The following is a 17,968-nucleotide window of genomic DNA, read 5'->3' as shown; positions in this document are numbered from 1 at the left end:
ATGCAATATCCAATCCCATAGCTTCAAGTACTTTTATTCGTGGATACCAATTTTCGTGGAATAGGGTATAAACACAAGTTCGTGGATTCCTGAATTCATGTTTTTTGAATTTATCAGTATTCACAATGGAAATCTCTTTTTTGTTGGGAACCAACTTTTTGTTGTTTGACCTACCCACAAAAAACACAAAAATTGGTACCCCATGAACAATAGTACTGTCACAGTAGAATAATTACAATATATGCTGCAAACCTAGAAATGTTTGTCTTACACTGATGGTTTCTGGTATCAATCTACTTTTGTGCATTTTTAAAGTAGTAATAGATCCTCAAATCATGTGATAAAGTTCTTTCCGGGAAATATTCACAAAAGTTTAATTTCTGCATTACAAGTCTCTTACTGGAAAAATGGCCAAACATACATGATAACTGGACAGAAAGAATGTGCATAATGATTTTGATTATATCACCAATATGTAAAGTTTTCCCCAGTCTTTGTTTTGACTGTTCCTCCCTTTTATGTTAGGTACCACTCCATGTAAGAATCATGCAAAATATGATTGATGGTTGCATAGCCTACATATTCTTATTTTTGATATTTTGTTAAAAATGTTATAGTAAACCACAATTAACACATGGCTTTTCATATAACCTGTTCTCTTAAGAGATAAAAAATTATATAGAATGTACTGTGGAATTCAAAATTAAGGGAGATAATTCTGTAAATGACACTAAGATACAATAGAAACATTTGGATTTTTAATGTGGATTATCTCCTATGAGCAGATGGACAGATAAGAATGAATGATAATACATTTCATCATACAGACCCACAAAACAATTCATTAACAAAAAATAAAAATGTGTAGTATTTTTTTAGGTGTATCACACATAACAGAATTTGCATGATTCTTACAAAAACTACTTAATACCGTATTCTTCCATGCATACCGCTCACTTTTTTTCAATTTTTTTTTGTTCCAGAAGAGGGGTACATGGTATACACCAAAACAATGAGTTTCTAGATTTTTTTCTGGAGACATAATTTTCAGGAATCAGAACCAAAGTCGTCAACTAAAGACAACATCAAGCCATTCAGTATTTTTGAGAACAGTTTTATGTGAAATAAACAAATAAAGTTTTACTGTTATTTAATAGTTGTTTTATCCATCAATGCTGTTTCCTTGCATTTCATAGTTTGTATGAAAATCACAACTTGCTTCTTCTTGTTCTCTCTAAACAAGTCATCTAATTATAACTTCTTCACCTGAGTGCGGTGGAGCATTAAATACACAATACTGGTGGTGCCAACCTGTCCTCGGGCCCATTGTCATTTAATTATCAAATAATAAAAGATAAATTTAAAAGGTGAAACATTTGTTACTAATCCTTTAATCCATTTGATGAACTGTTCCCAGATGTCAGATATCAATACACAACTTGGCAAATTAAAACATCTTTTTTATAAACCGTCGGACTTTATGACATTGTTTTAGTGAAATACCCAATTTGCATTCGAACAGGAAATGTAAACATTTCTGACTCTGATCCAATACATCAATATATAAACTATTTAAATTAATAAATGGCTTGCAAATGCAGGGAAACATAGAAAAATAGTTTTCTTTAAAAGATTAATGTTGAAAGGATACACATTTCAGAGAATTTACCAGAATCCTTTCATCTCAATGTGGTGATTTTCCTGGCTTCCCAGTGTGCGTTTTACATGGAAACTAACTTTTTTCGTCGATCTCCCTTGCCAAGAAGGGGGTGCACGAAATACAGACGCAGGTAATGGTAATATATGGAAGAATATGGTACATAAAATGCACATATTTTGTCCATTTTTAATACAAAATTTTCATTCAACAATGTTATGCCTGAACATTTTTCAACTAATGCCCAGAAAAGCTCTAAAACTTTGCTTTGTAACTTTAACTGCTCATACTTACCTCTTCCTCTTGCCTGTGTTTGAGGTATTCTTTAATGAGTTCCAGACTTGATAATCTCTCCTTACTAAGTACTCCAAGGTGAAGGATAAATACAACAGGTGGACCTCTGAAACCCAGATGAAAAAAATCAATCCATAGTTAATGAGCAAACAAACCATTCAGCACTGTGAAATACTAGGTATCATAATATAATCTCTGTAATTAAAATTAAAACAAACTGTGAAACCAACTCTATAAAAAACAAAATGTCATTTACCCCCATAGATATTTAAACAAATAATCTCAATCGTGTGGTCATGCAATTCAAGTGTGCACCACAGGCATTGAGGTTATTTCAAATAGACTGAAAAAATATATCAGTCATTTCGTACAATTTAATTTCAGTACCACATGGTCAATGATTAAATCATATAAAAATGCTGATTAAGTCACAGTCACATTACAAAATTTGTTCTATGAGATGATGGACAAAATTGTTTATCCAATCAGAAAGCATGTTACTTCTTCAATTGAATCATAATTTTATCTATATGTAAATTTATGTGTACCTACCTATCAAAGTGCATGTACATGGCATCAGAGTAGTCACCATTCCATTCAGGAGACTTTGGATCATACAGACACCAATTTATATCCTTCAGAGCTAACTGTGTTCTACAAAGATTACAAGAAATCTATGAGCAATGGCTCACTAGTGATGCCCGTACTTTTAATCACGATATCAGGAACATAAACAAAGTCCTCAGTAAACAGAAGTTGTTTGTCAAATTTTCTGAAATGAATCCCACTATATGGCATAATTATATAACAACAAAAAAATTGTGTTAAATTTCAAACCACTGTGATGAGTAGTTGCTGAGGAGATAAAGTGTGAGTAAACTTTCGAATATCAAAAATATAAAGTTAAAAAAAAATAAACAGTCCTTGGTAAAGAGGAAGTTGTTGTAGATTTTTTTTTTTTCAAAAATGTATCCTACCATTAAAGGAATGTATTAAAATTTCAAGCCATTGTGATGAGTAGTTGTTATGAAAAATGCAAACAAAATTTCAATTCTCAAAAAAAAAGTTCTAAGTAAACAAGAAGTTCTTGTAGAACAACTTTCAAGCTGCTGTGATGAGTAGTAGATAAGAAAGATAATATGGGTGAAACAATTCCACTCCAACGGTTCTGATATGGATTTTTCAATTGTAAGTTAACTCTTGTTGTGTTGCACCCGAACCTGTTTGGGATTGGCCATGGTTCTGCTTTATTTGTTCTGGCAGTGTTAATCTTATTTTAGAAAAAAGCAATTTGTGTCCATCTGCAAGCAGCGTGACTGTACTTTAAAACTAGGCTATCTGATATAGAGTTTGTTAAAAAATAATGAAGTGAAAGCAAAAAATAGAGGTCATGAGTTTCTGCTGCCGAAAAAAATGAGATTTTTTAGGGAGTAGGGTTCATTTCTTGAACCCTCGCCAGAGCAGAATTAATCTGTAGTGCTCTATTTCACCTGGAATTTGAGTGACAGACCAATTTTTTCGCAGACAAACAGCAATCTATAAACAACCCATCCTTGTTTGCTGAGGGGGTACAATTACAGTTTTTATATGGTCTATTGGAATGATGTAGTATACTTACCTAAAAAACTTCCCCAGAGGCAAAATTCTATGTGTACATGGATCCTCAGACACCAGCTGCAGTTTTAAGGGAGATAATGCCATGTCAAAAACCTGGTTAAAAATTAATCAACATTTTTGTGGCTGTCCATGTAAAAATCAGGCATATCCTATGATTAAGGTGGCACAGGGTAAATTTTATCCCACTGAATTTTTTGTTCCAATGTAATGTATACATCACATGTATGTCAAATAGTCTAAAGTTTGTTTTCGATCGACAATGGATGGCTTGGAAACTGGTTTTTAAGTTCCCTAACAAATAAACCAAATTTTAGTCAAATTCAAGAGTTATCTTGAGTAAAATTTGGTTACTAGCATTTAATAAAAAAACCAACATTTAACTTTGAGAAAGGATACATTCGTGATATGAAATGGGTGAAATGTAACTACAAAATCTGTCATGTGCCACCCATTGCCTGACTTTTGCTTGGACTCCCTCTTAAAAGAATCATCTTACAATAAATAATCAAAATAATGCAATAAGAAATTAAGTTAAGATACAATTGATCATACAAAAGCAATGTACCAAAAAAATCTAAGCATTCCCTTCAACAGAAGCTGGGAAATCTGTCACAGGAAAAATGTGTTACCGAATGAAAGAATGATAGAAGCAGATAAAACAGTATACTCCTTCTCCAATGGAGTGGGGGGTATAATTAAAACAACATTACAATGGATCAAATTAAAGAAGAGTAAGGTATCACTAAATAATGACCCCTAAACAGCTAAATGTGCCACATACATGTACGATAATCATATGAATTGAGCATGACATGATGATCATATGTTTGAATTTTCATATGAATATTGTATGATTTTCGTATAATAATGGCATATTTTCCAAAAACATATGATTATCATAAGTTTTCAGACCAAAATTACAACAAGAGAATCATGTCACATTTGCCTTTGTATATACCTGAACATCTCCTCTGGGCCCTACTACAAAGAATACCGTCCCTGTGGGATGCCAGGATATTGCAGCTGGTACCTTCAATAGATAAAAGAGTATTATCATCAGAATTAGATAAAGTACATACATAGTATCTGTTAATGTTTCTATTGTTCACAGCTGGTTATTGTGTGTCACCCTTAAGAGCAGCTTCACTGTGGGAAATTCATTTTGATATTACATTCATCTCATAAACATGTATGTTTCAAAGTCATAGTTGAATATCATAATATGTTATATACACATTTAAATGTACTGTGTATATTTGTTTGTAGAGTACAGATTTTTGTGGTTTTTGTCGGTTTGGCAAACCAAAAAATTTGGTTCCAAACAAAATGGAAATTTCCCATTCAATTGTATGATAGAGTTGTAAAACCAATGAATTTAGGAATCTATGAAACATTTTTTCCCCAAAACTATGAATACTGGTATCCACGAATAAAAGTACTTTCGTGGCAAAGGATTCATGAGTATTATGTTGCCTTACTGAAAAGTTGCAAGGAATATGTCATTTTCAATATCTATAATACTTCCCTTAGATAATGCTGTACATATGTTTTTAAAATTTGATAGCTGTAGGAAATCATAAGTATTTACTAATATGTTTGAATAGCAATGAAATGTTCATAGAAAAAAATTGAAACACATGTTTTTATGTTTTAGAACATATGTTCAGAACTGAAATTGAAATATATATAGTTTTGTGCCTATAAAAAAACACATGAAAACAGTTTTTTCCCCAAATTATATGAAAACTATACTCTTTTAATTCATTAAGGTCTATGGAAGGTATATATTTCCCATGATTTATATCTATGTTTTTATTCATTAATTTATTTGTCAAAAAGCGTATGTTTTTCATATTTTTCATGGTAGTTCTAAACATAAGTTTTTCAGGTTTTTTTTTTCAAACATATGAAAAACATATGTTGCAATTGTTCCTGTGTAATACGTTGCTACAATACTCACAACTGCAGCCCTAACATAGAATGTTGACTTTCTTCCTTCATCATACAGTACCTAAAATAAATCATTGCAAAGCTAACTTTAATACCCTTCATGCTGGATGCTTCATAAATCATATTCACAAGGTAATTTTGGCAATTTGCTCTATGAATAAAGGTATTAAATTTTTGGTCTTTTTTTCGTGACCTCAGATTTAATGGTATGGAAACTATCTGGATTTAAATTTGGCAAGCTTTTATTTTCCAGATTCCCAAAATCCCACGAAAATTTCTCTCTACCCGGTAATATTGTGTTGTCTGTGCAAGATTTGCAAGAGAAGTCAAGGTCATTAAAACCCCCATCATCATCATGCTTTAAATTTGATTTAAATATTTTAAAGAGATACATGTTTTGGCCCCCTTTTGTAAATCTTTGGATCCACCACTGAACAAACCTACCACAGAACCATCAGCACATCCAAGAATCAGTTTGTCTTCCAGGTGATTTCTACTTTGGCAAGTTACTTGGCCTAAAAAGTGGATAAAAATACCAGAGTACCAACTTAATAAAAAATTATTTGAATAGTTAAGAATTCGATGTTAATATGTCAAAATAAGAAAGAGAATTTAACAAACCAATGCAATTTCACAAGCAATTTTTTTTTTCACTAGAAGTTATAACTAAAGCAATAAATACCTAGAAGTAGAAATATTTGCAGCAATCTTATTTTCTTGTTATTACACAGTTGCCAAGAAATTACAAGAATGGTAAAATATGATTTCAATTTATGTTTTCTTTAAGTCACTCAATATTAATTTCAAGTTTCTCATACACTGCTATGAGCCACAAAAATTAAATTCTCCAAAATCTTTCACACATTTTCGACAGCAAACCTAAAAACATTCTTTTCATTAAAATTGCCAGTTATATGCAGCGATTTTTCTCACTTAGTCATTTTAGTCATCTACTTATCATTTTCTCAAGTGTCTAAAGCTTTTACCGGGATTTTACCCACAATGTGTATGCATTTGTACAAATTCCCAAAAAGTGAATAAAGCTTTTGAAATCCTGGCAAAAGCAGATATGGTAGCACATTTTTAGGTATATGACATAACAAATTAGTACTTACTTTTTAATGGAATGGCAACATTAGAAATTCTTTGAATCTGAAGGAAGATTAAACTTGTATGAGTCAACACAGTTATTATCAAAATAGTTTATTTATGAAAATATAAATAAAAATGTTACATTTTGAATTCCATGCTTTTACCATACAAAGAGAGAAATTTATAAAACTACAACTGCAATTAAGGTCACTGAGTGATATCCCACTCTCACATGCATCATGTGAAACCCTCAAGTTCAATGATCTCCCTTTGCCATAATCCTTTTAAAATTATCTTTCTTCATGCATATCAAAAGATGATATGTAACCTTTTAATATACGAAGTTTCATTGAAATCTTTTGATTAGTTTTGGACTTGCATGTACAACATAAAAGGACAGTGAGACAAATGGACCGATGGAACAAAGAAGATATATGTGTTAAGTACCATTGTGTGTTAGAATCAGGCAGTGTGTGGCACGTTTTTCTCAATTTGGTATTTTTTGCATTAAACATATTCAAATACATATAGAAAACAACCGAAAAGCTGAAGCATTGGTGACTTAGATATTTTTTTACTGCTAATATAAGGAAAAAGTTTGGGAAAATTTTCCTGCCATTTTTCGGTAGTGCAGTTCAAGTAAATTTGACCTATCAATATCGTAAAAAGGCAAACTTTGAAAACACTTTGACAGTAATTTCTTAAGGATATGAGGTATAAACACTTGGATAATGCAATAAAAATCTCTTTTACTTTATGTGTCACACCTTATACACATTTTGCCTTATTCTTAGACAACAAAAACAGCAGACTGACTCTACATGAAACTGATACAAGGATGAGGCCTTAAACTGTCGGAAACCTGAGGCTGCACAGAGCATATTCAACTTTCACACAGAATTTGCATGTTGACAAGTCAGTGCACGGTCACTGTTTTTAAGTAGCAGTCTTAATAAAAATCATACAAATTCTGTAAAATGTGATACACCCCAAAAAAGGCTACACATTTTTATTTTTGTTATTAAAGTTGCTTTATAGGTCTATATGATGGAATGAATAATTAATCATTTCAATCTGTCTGCTCTTAGGGGTTAATTCACATTGAAAATCCAATACAGTAGATTCCGCTTAATTGCATAGCCTATTTGCCAGTAAAAATTATGCAAATAACCAGGCTATTCTTATAACCGAAATTACGATTTTACCGGAAGTGTGAGTTCAGGTAAGACAACGATATTGTGGATCAACCAGGGATATCACTGTTCAACATTTCTGATCTGGTATTCAATTGTTATAGGCCTTCACATTGTATTGTTCTTTTATCAATAAATAATAATATATATTGTGTTTATCTTGTTTGTTGACCTTCTTTACGTCGTGTGTATTTATAAGTAAAACCACGTGTTTCTCATCTATAAATAGTCAAGTAATTTCCTGACCTTTCTATGAAAGAAAATCCCATATTTCATATTTCAGACAGGATTCAGTATAATATTCATCAATGTTTGCAGTTTCTGGGCTTTTGAAATGGTCTGTGCGTTTTTATTCCTCTGTTCCATCACCATTGTACACTGATAGTTGTGAATTATACGTGTCATTGACCTCAATATATTCCTATGAAGTGTGGATAGTATGGGACACCTTAGGGTAGTTGAATTTCATTAGACATTGTACTGAATGAATGAGGACTTTTAATTTTCGGTTGATATTTATGCCTAGTAACCCAAGCTCACTAAAATCTGTTCAGCTCATTAAAGAAAATTAAATTTACATTGATAATCATTTGTAGTCGGAAGAATTTAAATAGGGACAAAAAATATCCCAAGCGGAACCCCAAGCCGCATCATAAGGTGATGTTTGGCATGTCGTCAGAAGTCATTGTTGACCTAGGTGCTTGTTTATTTTAATGCAATTAGAAATCATTTAAATTGTCTTTTATGTCCATTATGTTTTAATCCATTATTAACACCTCCTGATTGATGATAACCTAGTTTTTACAACAATAAATATGACTGACATATTTATGACCCGAAGGCTTAAAACAGAATTTGGGTAACCCTGTCTTTACCTCGATGAGGCAAAATTCTCTATGCAATAAACCGAAATGCACCTGCAAGGCCTATGCAAATAAGCGATTTTTTCCCTAATAGAATAATAGGAAATGGTTTTGTGCAGGAGAAAATTATGCTAATAACCGAAATATGCAATAAAGCGATATGCGATTAAGTGGAGTCGACTGTAGTTTCTTATGTATTTTAGTGTCATTTACAGAGTTATCCCCCTTAATTTTAAATTCTGCAGAGCATTTTATATAATTTTTTATCTCTTATGAACAAGGGTTCTATGAAAAGCAACATGTAATTTTCCGTTTACTTAAACATTTTAAACAAAATATCAAAAATAAAAGTATGAAGGCTTTCAAACCATGTATCACATTCTGCATGATTCTTGGCTGGAGTTCTATCAAAACTGTAACAAAGAATTCAAAAATATTTGTGCAAGAAGAAAAAAAAATATTGTGTTTTGATACAGGATAACATCCTGGCATTTTCAAAACAATGTAAACAAACATATATTCAGTCAGTGGCAGTACACGTATATCACTTGCAAATATATAATCAATGCATTTTGGCTGATTAAAAAAAGAATGGTTGCAGTATATATTAATGTAGACACCAAGATATTACCTTTCCTTGAATAATTTCATAAGAACAGGAATGAGCAGTTGTCTCTCCTCCTCCAGTCTGAGACTGTTCTACTGTGAAGAATCTGTGTGGCTGAAGACAACTAAAACCAGAGTGTCTATTAGATAATAAGTTCCAGCAAGACAGTAAATACAGTGATACCTGTCTAAATCAAACCCCTTCTGAAATGTACAATTTGTTCAGTTAAGACAGATGTCTGGTTTACTCAGGTTCAAATACATTTAAACTGACATAGAAAAATTCAAAAGTGTCTGGAGTAGACAAGTTTTCAGTTTACTCAGGGTTCAGTTTAGACAGGTTTACAGTTTACTCAGGGTTTGGTTTAGACATGATTTCAGTTTACTTAGGGTTCAGTTTAGACAGGTTTCACTGATTCAAGAAAGACTACCATTCCTCAAACATTACAGAGTTATAAGCTGACACTGTTATAAATAGAAAATTCAATGAAGTAAATGTTGAACTCAGTGCCTGAAGCAATAAAATGCATTTAACCTAATTTAATCTCAATTTAAACGATAATTTATTCCTCAAATCATGTTTTGCAATAGTAAAGTATGTACAAAATACAAGAACAAAACCTTTACCTAAAACTGGCATGGATTGGATCACACTCAGTTCTGTGATAAGCAATGATGTCTACATTGGGCCTAAAATTAAAAAAAAAAAAAAATTAAAATACATGCAAACAGTTCAGCAAGGGTTTTCTGTAGTTGTAAGGTTCATTTGTGTATTAATAATATAGGGATTGAACTATTATACTCTATTTAAGTCTATTTCCTGTATGAAAACTCAGTCATTAAGTCAAAAACATAATATAGTAAGATATATTTTTTTAAATTGCTCCTCTAACTTCCAAATTTGCATCTTCAACTATATATGCAATAAAAGGACTTTCTTACGAGTTGCTCATTTGCTTTTGTTACTTTGTACGTATGATTTTTAGTTACTTTATGTTCTTTGTTGTATATGTCTGTTTTCCATGTCTGGTCTTTGTCCCTGGATTACATTCTTTTGATTACCGCTATAACCTTGGTTCCCTTGATTACTCTTAGAACAGTCATATTTACCCAACTATGTAATAATAAGGCTATACCAATTATATTAGCCTCGTCTCCCCCTCTCCAAGACCAGAGTTCTACACTATATATGATCCACAATACTCAGCTATACTCACCCATGTAATGATAGGACTATCAGATTAGCCCTGTCTCTCTCATTGGACATAGGACTCCAGGGCCATGGTTCCACACTGGAAGTTGGCCACCAAACTAAAACCTGAAAAACAAATGTAATATCTTGTTTTATCTAACAATAGAATATTGGAATTAAAATTTGTTTTGTCTTTAAAAAAGGTTTGTCTCTCCCCATTCAAAACTTCAAAGAGGAACAATTCCAAATTTAGTGAATCATAAGTTCCTGGTACACATGTAATTTGCTGAACTACATATTCTGTTTTATTATATAGATAGCAATGTTTTATCAAATGTTCCCAGCGAAATAAACTTCGATCATTCATACTGTGAAGTGAATTTGATAATTTCACTCTTGGACTTTCTCCCACCAATACATCATATCTTTGAAATCAATCCGCCGTTCAATAAATTTGAAACTTATGTTGTAAATAGCAACGAATAATCGAGGAAATCTATACAACAAACAGGGTATCTAACAAAAGAATATTTGGAATTAAAATTTGTTTTGTCTTTAAAAACATTTGTTTCACCCCATTCAAAACCTTCAAAGAGGAACAATTCCAAATTTAGTGAATCATAAATTCCTGGTACACATGTAATTTGCTGAACTACATATCCTGTCTTAACTACCTACAAAGTTTCGTGATACTTGTTGTAGTATTTTCACAAATTTATTGCAAAAGGAGTCAGGGACAGTGTAAGAATTACAGTAGTATTTTCACAAATTTATTGCAAAAGGAGTCAGGGACAGTGTAAGAATTACAGACAGCAGACAGACAGGACAACACAATTTTTTTGCAAAAGGAGCCAGGGACAGATCAGGGACTGTGTAAAATTACTTGCAGAGCAAAGTGAGGGAAAATACAGTTTTCCATTAAAAAAATAAACAACCCTCGAGATGAATATTTTAAACCTACTCTTAATATAGGAAAAGGTGAAAATGAAAAAAAACTTAATCTATATTAATTTTAAGAGTCTCCAACGAAAAGATTGACTTTTTTATTGGTAGTACATTCAAATTAGTAATTTATAAATATTGTTTTAGACTATCAATCAATTATTAAGATATTCAATTGATTTTATTGATTAAATAACAAGAAGTGTTGTTTTACAAGAAATCTTGATCACATGATTAACAAATCTAATTAATTATACATGGACCATATGCTAAAAATCTAGCTTACCAAGGTGATCCTCCTCAACAACAAGCAAACATTTAGTTCTTATTTCTATAATTCTTGTCTAAAATTGTTGGGAAATTATGTCAACAAAAAGGTAAGCAAACTTTCTTCATTTTTTTTAAATTTTAGTGGCATCATTTATTCTTTAAGGAGAATGCATTAGTGAATGATAGCCATGTTTAAAAGGTAAAAAAGGAACTAAATACAAATAAAATTAAAGAATCTTAGTGAGCGCGCTAACATATTGCACACGTCCCCATGTTGGATACTCAGGTAAATTTGTTTATAGTAGAAATATATATAGAAGGACTGAGGGACTGGTAAAAAACATTATACCCTTAGCAACTTTGCTGCGAGGGGTATAATAAGAATAAAGCATAAAAAAAGCAAATTGATAAATGTGATGCCAAATTTTCGGCCTTGCAGACTTTGTCAGGGGCAAACCTGATGAAGATCGTAAAGCCAAAAATTTTGGCTCACATTTAACAATTTATTTTTTACATTTTATCCATCTTTTATTTGTATTTAGTTCCTTTTTGACCTTTTAAATGTGGCTATCGTTCATAAATTCATTATTCTTATTGACGTTTAATTTTAACCCTTCAAAACATAGATTATTTTCATTTATTCTTGACTTTCTGTGTCTATTCTTTTTCGGCTAATTTCTATCTTAATGATGTTTTGTCTGTGTTAAATCATCGAATATAAATGCTGTAAACATATTGAAATGAGTACAAATCTACCCCTTCCACGACTTTTTTCTTAATTATCTGACTTTAATTTGAATTTTTCAATAAAATGATTAAAATATTACATTAATGCACATTTTAGAAATTTCTAATATGAAAAATATTAAAAGATATACCAATTGTTCACATAAAAAAAACATTCTTAGCAATTCGTGAAGTTAAAAAATCTTTTGACAGAACATATATACTTGGTACATTGAATGAATGCATTTGACAGCATTTGGAATATAGATAGATTTCTGACTATTTACAGCTAGCATTTATAACAGATACATGTATTATAAAAATATATAGTTAACTTTTTCAATGAATAACATATTAAATTCTCTTTTTTAACTAAATCATAAACCATTAAAACTCCATGTTTCTATATTTTAAAGAGTAGAAAGTAGAAAAATTACAGCAGAACCTGACCAGTTTAATTTCACTGACATTATTGGTAACAATTCATGGATGTCAGACTTCCGTCAAAATTATTTGAAGAAACAACGGAAGCAATTCATTGACAGCTCATCAGAAATTCATAGGGAATTATTTCGTAGATATGACCTATGCAACAGCCTACTCAACATGTACATCAAACAGGAAATTTTAACAAATCTACCGAGAGTAAGATTCAAGGCTTGTAATGACTTGTGGGAATGCCACGTAAAATCAAGGGAGACAAAATTAACAGACAAAATGAAGTCATTCTTACAAGTTTTGAGTCATAGAGGTTTTGAATTTTTACAGACAGAAAAAATATTTCAAGACTTTGTAGAAATTGACAATACAACTGAAACATTTGTCAAATACAAAGAAAAGATAGTAAATCTAAAAATAGTGCTCGACGCTGTCTGTCCTCAAGAACAGACTACCTTGGTGGATGCTGAAACTACTTTAAACACAATTTATGAATCACCAGAAATAAAAGCTTCCAGTGAGAGTCAACCAAGAGTTGACCTTATAAATAACAAGAATGTTTCATTTGATCCAGCAAAGCCGAAAAAAGGAATTTTAAAACGATCAAGAAACGTCGAAAGTTCTTATCCTTATGACAGATTTAGTATGCAAACTGTAGTCGAACTGGATGACAGTGATTGTGATGAAGACGATGTAACAAAACATTTAAGCAATGAGAAACCTCAAACAAAGTCATGTGATACAATAATCTTGAACTTTGTACTAAGTGTCAGAAAATCAATACCGGCTGAAATAGTTTTCAAGCAATTTCTATCTCAGCAAGTTTTTCATCAACAGAAAAATCTTATCCTTGTTTTTCATATTGGACCTCTGGTCAAAGATGAGGAAATGATGCTGTATAGTTATGAATGTAATACAGAAGCCAGGAGGTTTGAAATGGAAAATTTCCTCAACTTTGATCAACTTTTGATCACATGGTTTCAAAATGAAGGAAAGTTTGTGCATCAATTTTCAGATTCAAAGGACAGCATAAAAAATTCAATTTATGATTATCAAGGCTTGGAAAAATTTCAAAATCCTACAAAGAAGAAAGAAAAAGTTAAAAAGAAAAACGAAAGAGCCAAAAATGACAAACAAAATTGTGATGATCAAGTTCTAAACGTCAAGGTCAAAGATACTGCCACCTAGAAAACAAATATGTCAAATGGTAAAATATATAACAAAATATAATAAGCAATATGACATGACAAAACTGCTGTTAATTATAGTGAAGATTTCAAAGTTGCTGCTGAAAACTTGATGCTGATAACATAATTTTAAGTAGCACATATATTTCATTGAAATTCTCATTGGTCACATAACCATTTCACAAACTCTAGGCATATACAGGCTATAAATCTTACCCAGACACAACATTTCAGGTATTTTAAGGCCCTTCTCATATTAGAATTATAAAAGACACTTTAAAATATACTCTAAAAAAGTTTACTTTAAATCAAATTAATATTTTTGAGAGTGTTTTAATTTTGTTTATTTTGGGAGCAAGATAAAAATTTGCAGCTGAAAAGCATCTATAAATAGATAAGAGTACATCTATAAATAGACTAGAGTACACCTTCGAGAGTGTGTTAGACACATGAATAAATAGCTAAAAAATAAGATTGACAAATTACAAAAATAAGAATCAGCAAAAATTAATTTGTTTATAGTAATTATTTCATTTTGATGAGTGTTTATAGAGTCAACTCTATTCTATCCTGAACTTACCATATCTTAGTTCAAATTTATTTATTAGGAAATTTGCATATTTTGTCATCATGTCAAATAATTGAGGACAATGTACTAAAGCAAATTACCAGTAATAACAGGATTCAAAAACAAGACTAAAAGTCAAATCAATCTGTCTCCTGAAGTCATGAATTATAATTCTATCACTGACATATAGCAAAACTCAAGAAAGTAGTGCTCTAGTGCTCATAATGAGCATTTAGTGAGTTGGGTGCAAAGAGAAGAGGTTGATATTTAATGTTTTAAAATTTTGCTCAAATCATAATTAAAAGGAAATTTCCAGAACAACACAAAGGAAGTCACTATAACTTTTACCATATCTTGACGAGTGTTAACAGAGAGCTTCCTTTCCAATCTTCTCCCAAGAGGTCCTGGAATATCTATTTGAACTGTCTGAAAAAAAAGCAATCAAATATATAAAACCAGATTAAAACAACACAACATGAAGGAACTGAGAAAGTGTACACAAAATGCACAAATTCAACATTCAAACGCAGGCACTCTTGCATTGTTAACAGTTTCTGCTTCTCACAAGACACCCTCCATGAGAAGTCTGGTAAAAATGAAAGAACATCTATGACAAATGGAGGTTGCATTTAATATCAAAATGGAATCCAAGAAGTTGGAACTATAACAAGAGATGTTATAATGGAAGCATACTGTACTTACATAAATGGTAGAAATAAAGAATATATACATGTAACTATAGTCAGTTAATATGAAAATACACATAACTAGGGCCAGTTAATATGAAATTTCTCGAGATGTGAGAAATTTCATAATCAACAAGCTTAAGTTGTAGATTGTGTATCTCTTTACAAACTAAAGTTGTAGATTGTGTATCTCTTTACTTTCAAAATGAAAAAAAATTCAATAGCGAATTCTCCCCACATATATTTTTAGCTGACATGGTTGATACAGGCAATCAGGACTTGAAATTACAAATTATTTCTAAGACAACTTTTGGGATTACAGAACATATTTCTTAGACCAATAATTTTAATATTATCGACAACAAGTCGCTAAAATTAATTAAAGATATAACAAAGACACCTACTACGATCAATTACAAAACAGTTAAGAGAAATGTCAAAAAAACCATGCCTCTTTGTATTTTGACCAATGAGCTTCTAAATTAAATAAAAATCATACAATGTTTTCTTTTTGAAGGAATAAATAAATGAAATATAAATTTCTCAAGTTTCATAGTTTCATACATTTGGATAATTAAATCATTTCATTGAATGACAGAAATATTTTTTAATTTGAAATTTGAATTTCTGTATTTGATTTGATTTTTTTAATAATAAACATTGCCAAATTTTCACAAATTTTAAAACTTCACCTTTGGTTCCCATGATGACAGTTTTTCTAGTCTCTTTATAGCTTCCCCAAGTGGCGGTCTTTTAATGAAGAAACCATAGTCTATTTTAGGTCTGTCTGGATAAGCTGTGATGTAAAACTGGTCAGACACAAATGCTGAAATTACAAATGAAAAAAAAAATAATAAGCATAGATAAAATCATTTAAAAGAATAAAAAGCTCACTTAGCCATTATTTGATTGAACAAAAACACTACCAGCCCTTTTTTTATAACAATAACACAAAACATACAAATGGTTCAAGAGAATTTAAAAAAAGAGGAGTTCATGAAATTAACAAAATTTGGGCAACCTGGAACATTCCATCTCTCTTCTATCCACAGCTGAAATGTATTTACAATACACTCAATATTACAGTCTGTTTTTACCTGCTGAGGCTGTTTCTCCTATCCCTTTCCCGACTAAGGACTTATCAATGAAGACCTTTTCTGCATCACCACTGAAACAGCTGAATACAAACGTAACAATGACCATGTTACTCAGTCCCACCTATAACATTACAAACAAAACATAAATGTAAAAAAACTTTCAGATTATTCAATCCTTATCAAAGTATCTCTACAAATTATTCTGGACAAATGCTTCACCACGAAAAATAATACTAAGATGGAAAAAAAAATGTTTGGGTGATTTAATAATGACAATAAAAAGTAAATTGATTGATTGATCAAAAGAACAGACCCTGCTTTATACAAGTCTGACAGGTTGAGCTGGATCTTAATTGTGCTAGCTCACAGAAGCAAAAGCTGGCAGGAAAACATGCAACTCTACTCAGACACATAATTCTTACTCCAAAATGACCAGTCAGCACTATATCCTGTTATGTACACATGTACCACGTGCTTGGCAGAGAAGCAGTAAGTCTCATGTGTGATTTGACCAGGGATCAAATACACCACTATATTCACTCAAGACACACATTACGGGGGTTCAAAGTGTAAAAGAGACTTCCTCTAAAGATTAGAAGAAACCAGACAACCAAGGCTCTTTATGATGACCTTATATTCCAAAATAGGTAGTTTTATTACATAGCAATACTGATAACAAATATTCTAAATAAACTTACAATGATATCAGAATAAAAAATATAAAGTAAATAAATAAAGGTACCTGAAGGACTTTCCTACTTCTCCATCTGATGTGAATTACTTTATTCTGTGTCATTAGTTCCTATGATAAACAAAAAAATCATTTACTTTTTTCTACAGAGGAAAAAATGCAAAATATGTTACATGTATATGTGTTAAAGCATGAAGAAACATGTATTCTGGGATCACATGGAAATTTATAGTTTTGTATATGTAAAACCAAACTCTAGACATTTAAGAACTCCTACGAAAAACATAATCAAATTAAAACTGTCAAAACTGAGCCCTTTTGGGCTTTCAAGGAGCACCCTGATAAGAATCATGCAAAATGTGATTCATGGATGGAAAGCCTACATATTTTTTTAATTCTGATATATTGTTTCAAATGTAATAGTAAACGGAAATTAACATGGGGCTTCTCATGTAACCCTTGTTCTACAGAATTAGTACAGAATTTGCATGATTCTTACAAAGACGGCTACTTAAATTGGTTTAGACAAATATTCAGTTTACAAAGTTTAAAAATTCATTTAAAGTGATATAAAGGGACTTTAAAAAGTGTCTGGTTTGGACAGGTCTTTGGATTATCCTCATACATGTATAGTGTCTTAAAAATATCGAAGGTATGGACAAGTGTTCACTTTCAGACAAGTTTCACTATAAGTACAAATACAGTAAGTACCGAATTATATATGTAGTTCATTTTTACACCTCAAAATGTGCATTTCAGGTTTCTTTTTTTCACAGCAGTTTTAACAGTGGTGGGGAAAAGGGTAAAAATTTAACACATTTTCACATTGTATGTAAACAAGCCATGGAAATGGCCAGAAAAGCAGCATGATTTTGCAATAAATAACTTGGTTCATGAAG

The 17,968-nt window shown here is 31.3% G+C and overlaps 1 protein-coding gene across 4 annotated transcripts in view; it reads right to left on the bottom strand.

Annotated features, from left to right (window-relative positions):
* LOC148626511 (WD repeat-containing and planar cell polarity effector protein fritz homolog) overlaps positions 1-17,968 on the bottom strand; it is a 29,198-nt gene that overhangs the window by 7,901 nt on the left and 3,329 nt on the right. For all 4 annotated transcript variants that reach the window (XR_015920085.1, XM_088570542.1, XM_088570543.1 and 1 more), the window contains 14 exons: positions 17,121-17,180; positions 16,379-16,499; positions 15,974-16,107; positions 14,944-15,021; positions 10,490-10,590; positions 9,900-9,962; positions 9,298-9,397; positions 6,634-6,670; positions 5,963-6,033; positions 5,529-5,579; positions 4,527-4,598; positions 3,570-3,661; positions 2,504-2,605; positions 1,952-2,057 (listed from right to left, as the gene is read on the bottom strand). Coding sequence is in view for 3 of the 4 variants with exons in the window: in XM_088570542.1 (XP_088426668.1) it covers positions 1,952-2,057; positions 2,504-2,605; positions 3,570-3,661; positions 4,527-4,598; positions 5,529-5,579; positions 5,963-6,033; positions 6,634-6,670; positions 9,298-9,397; positions 9,900-9,962; positions 10,490-10,590; positions 14,944-15,021; positions 15,974-16,107; positions 16,379-16,499; positions 17,121-17,180 (1,188 nt within the window). In the remaining variant the exon portion in view is untranslated. The remainder of the gene's footprint in view (positions 1-1,951; positions 2,058-2,503; positions 2,606-3,569; positions 3,662-4,526; positions 4,599-5,528; positions 5,580-5,962; positions 6,034-6,633; positions 6,671-9,297; positions 9,398-9,899; positions 9,963-10,489; positions 10,591-14,943; positions 15,022-15,973; positions 16,108-16,378; positions 16,500-17,120; positions 17,181-17,968) is intronic.

This window comes from Perna viridis, chromosome 2 (assembly GCF_037379345.1).
Source record: "Perna viridis isolate PV_CMFRI_1.1 ecotype Kerala chromosome 2, ASM3737934v1, whole genome shotgun sequence".
NCBI classification, from domain to species: Eukaryota; Metazoa; Mollusca; class Bivalvia; order Mytilida; family Mytilidae; genus Perna; species Perna viridis.
Note: the sequence above shows the minus strand (reverse complement) of the source record. Positions and strands in the feature narration are given on the sequence as shown.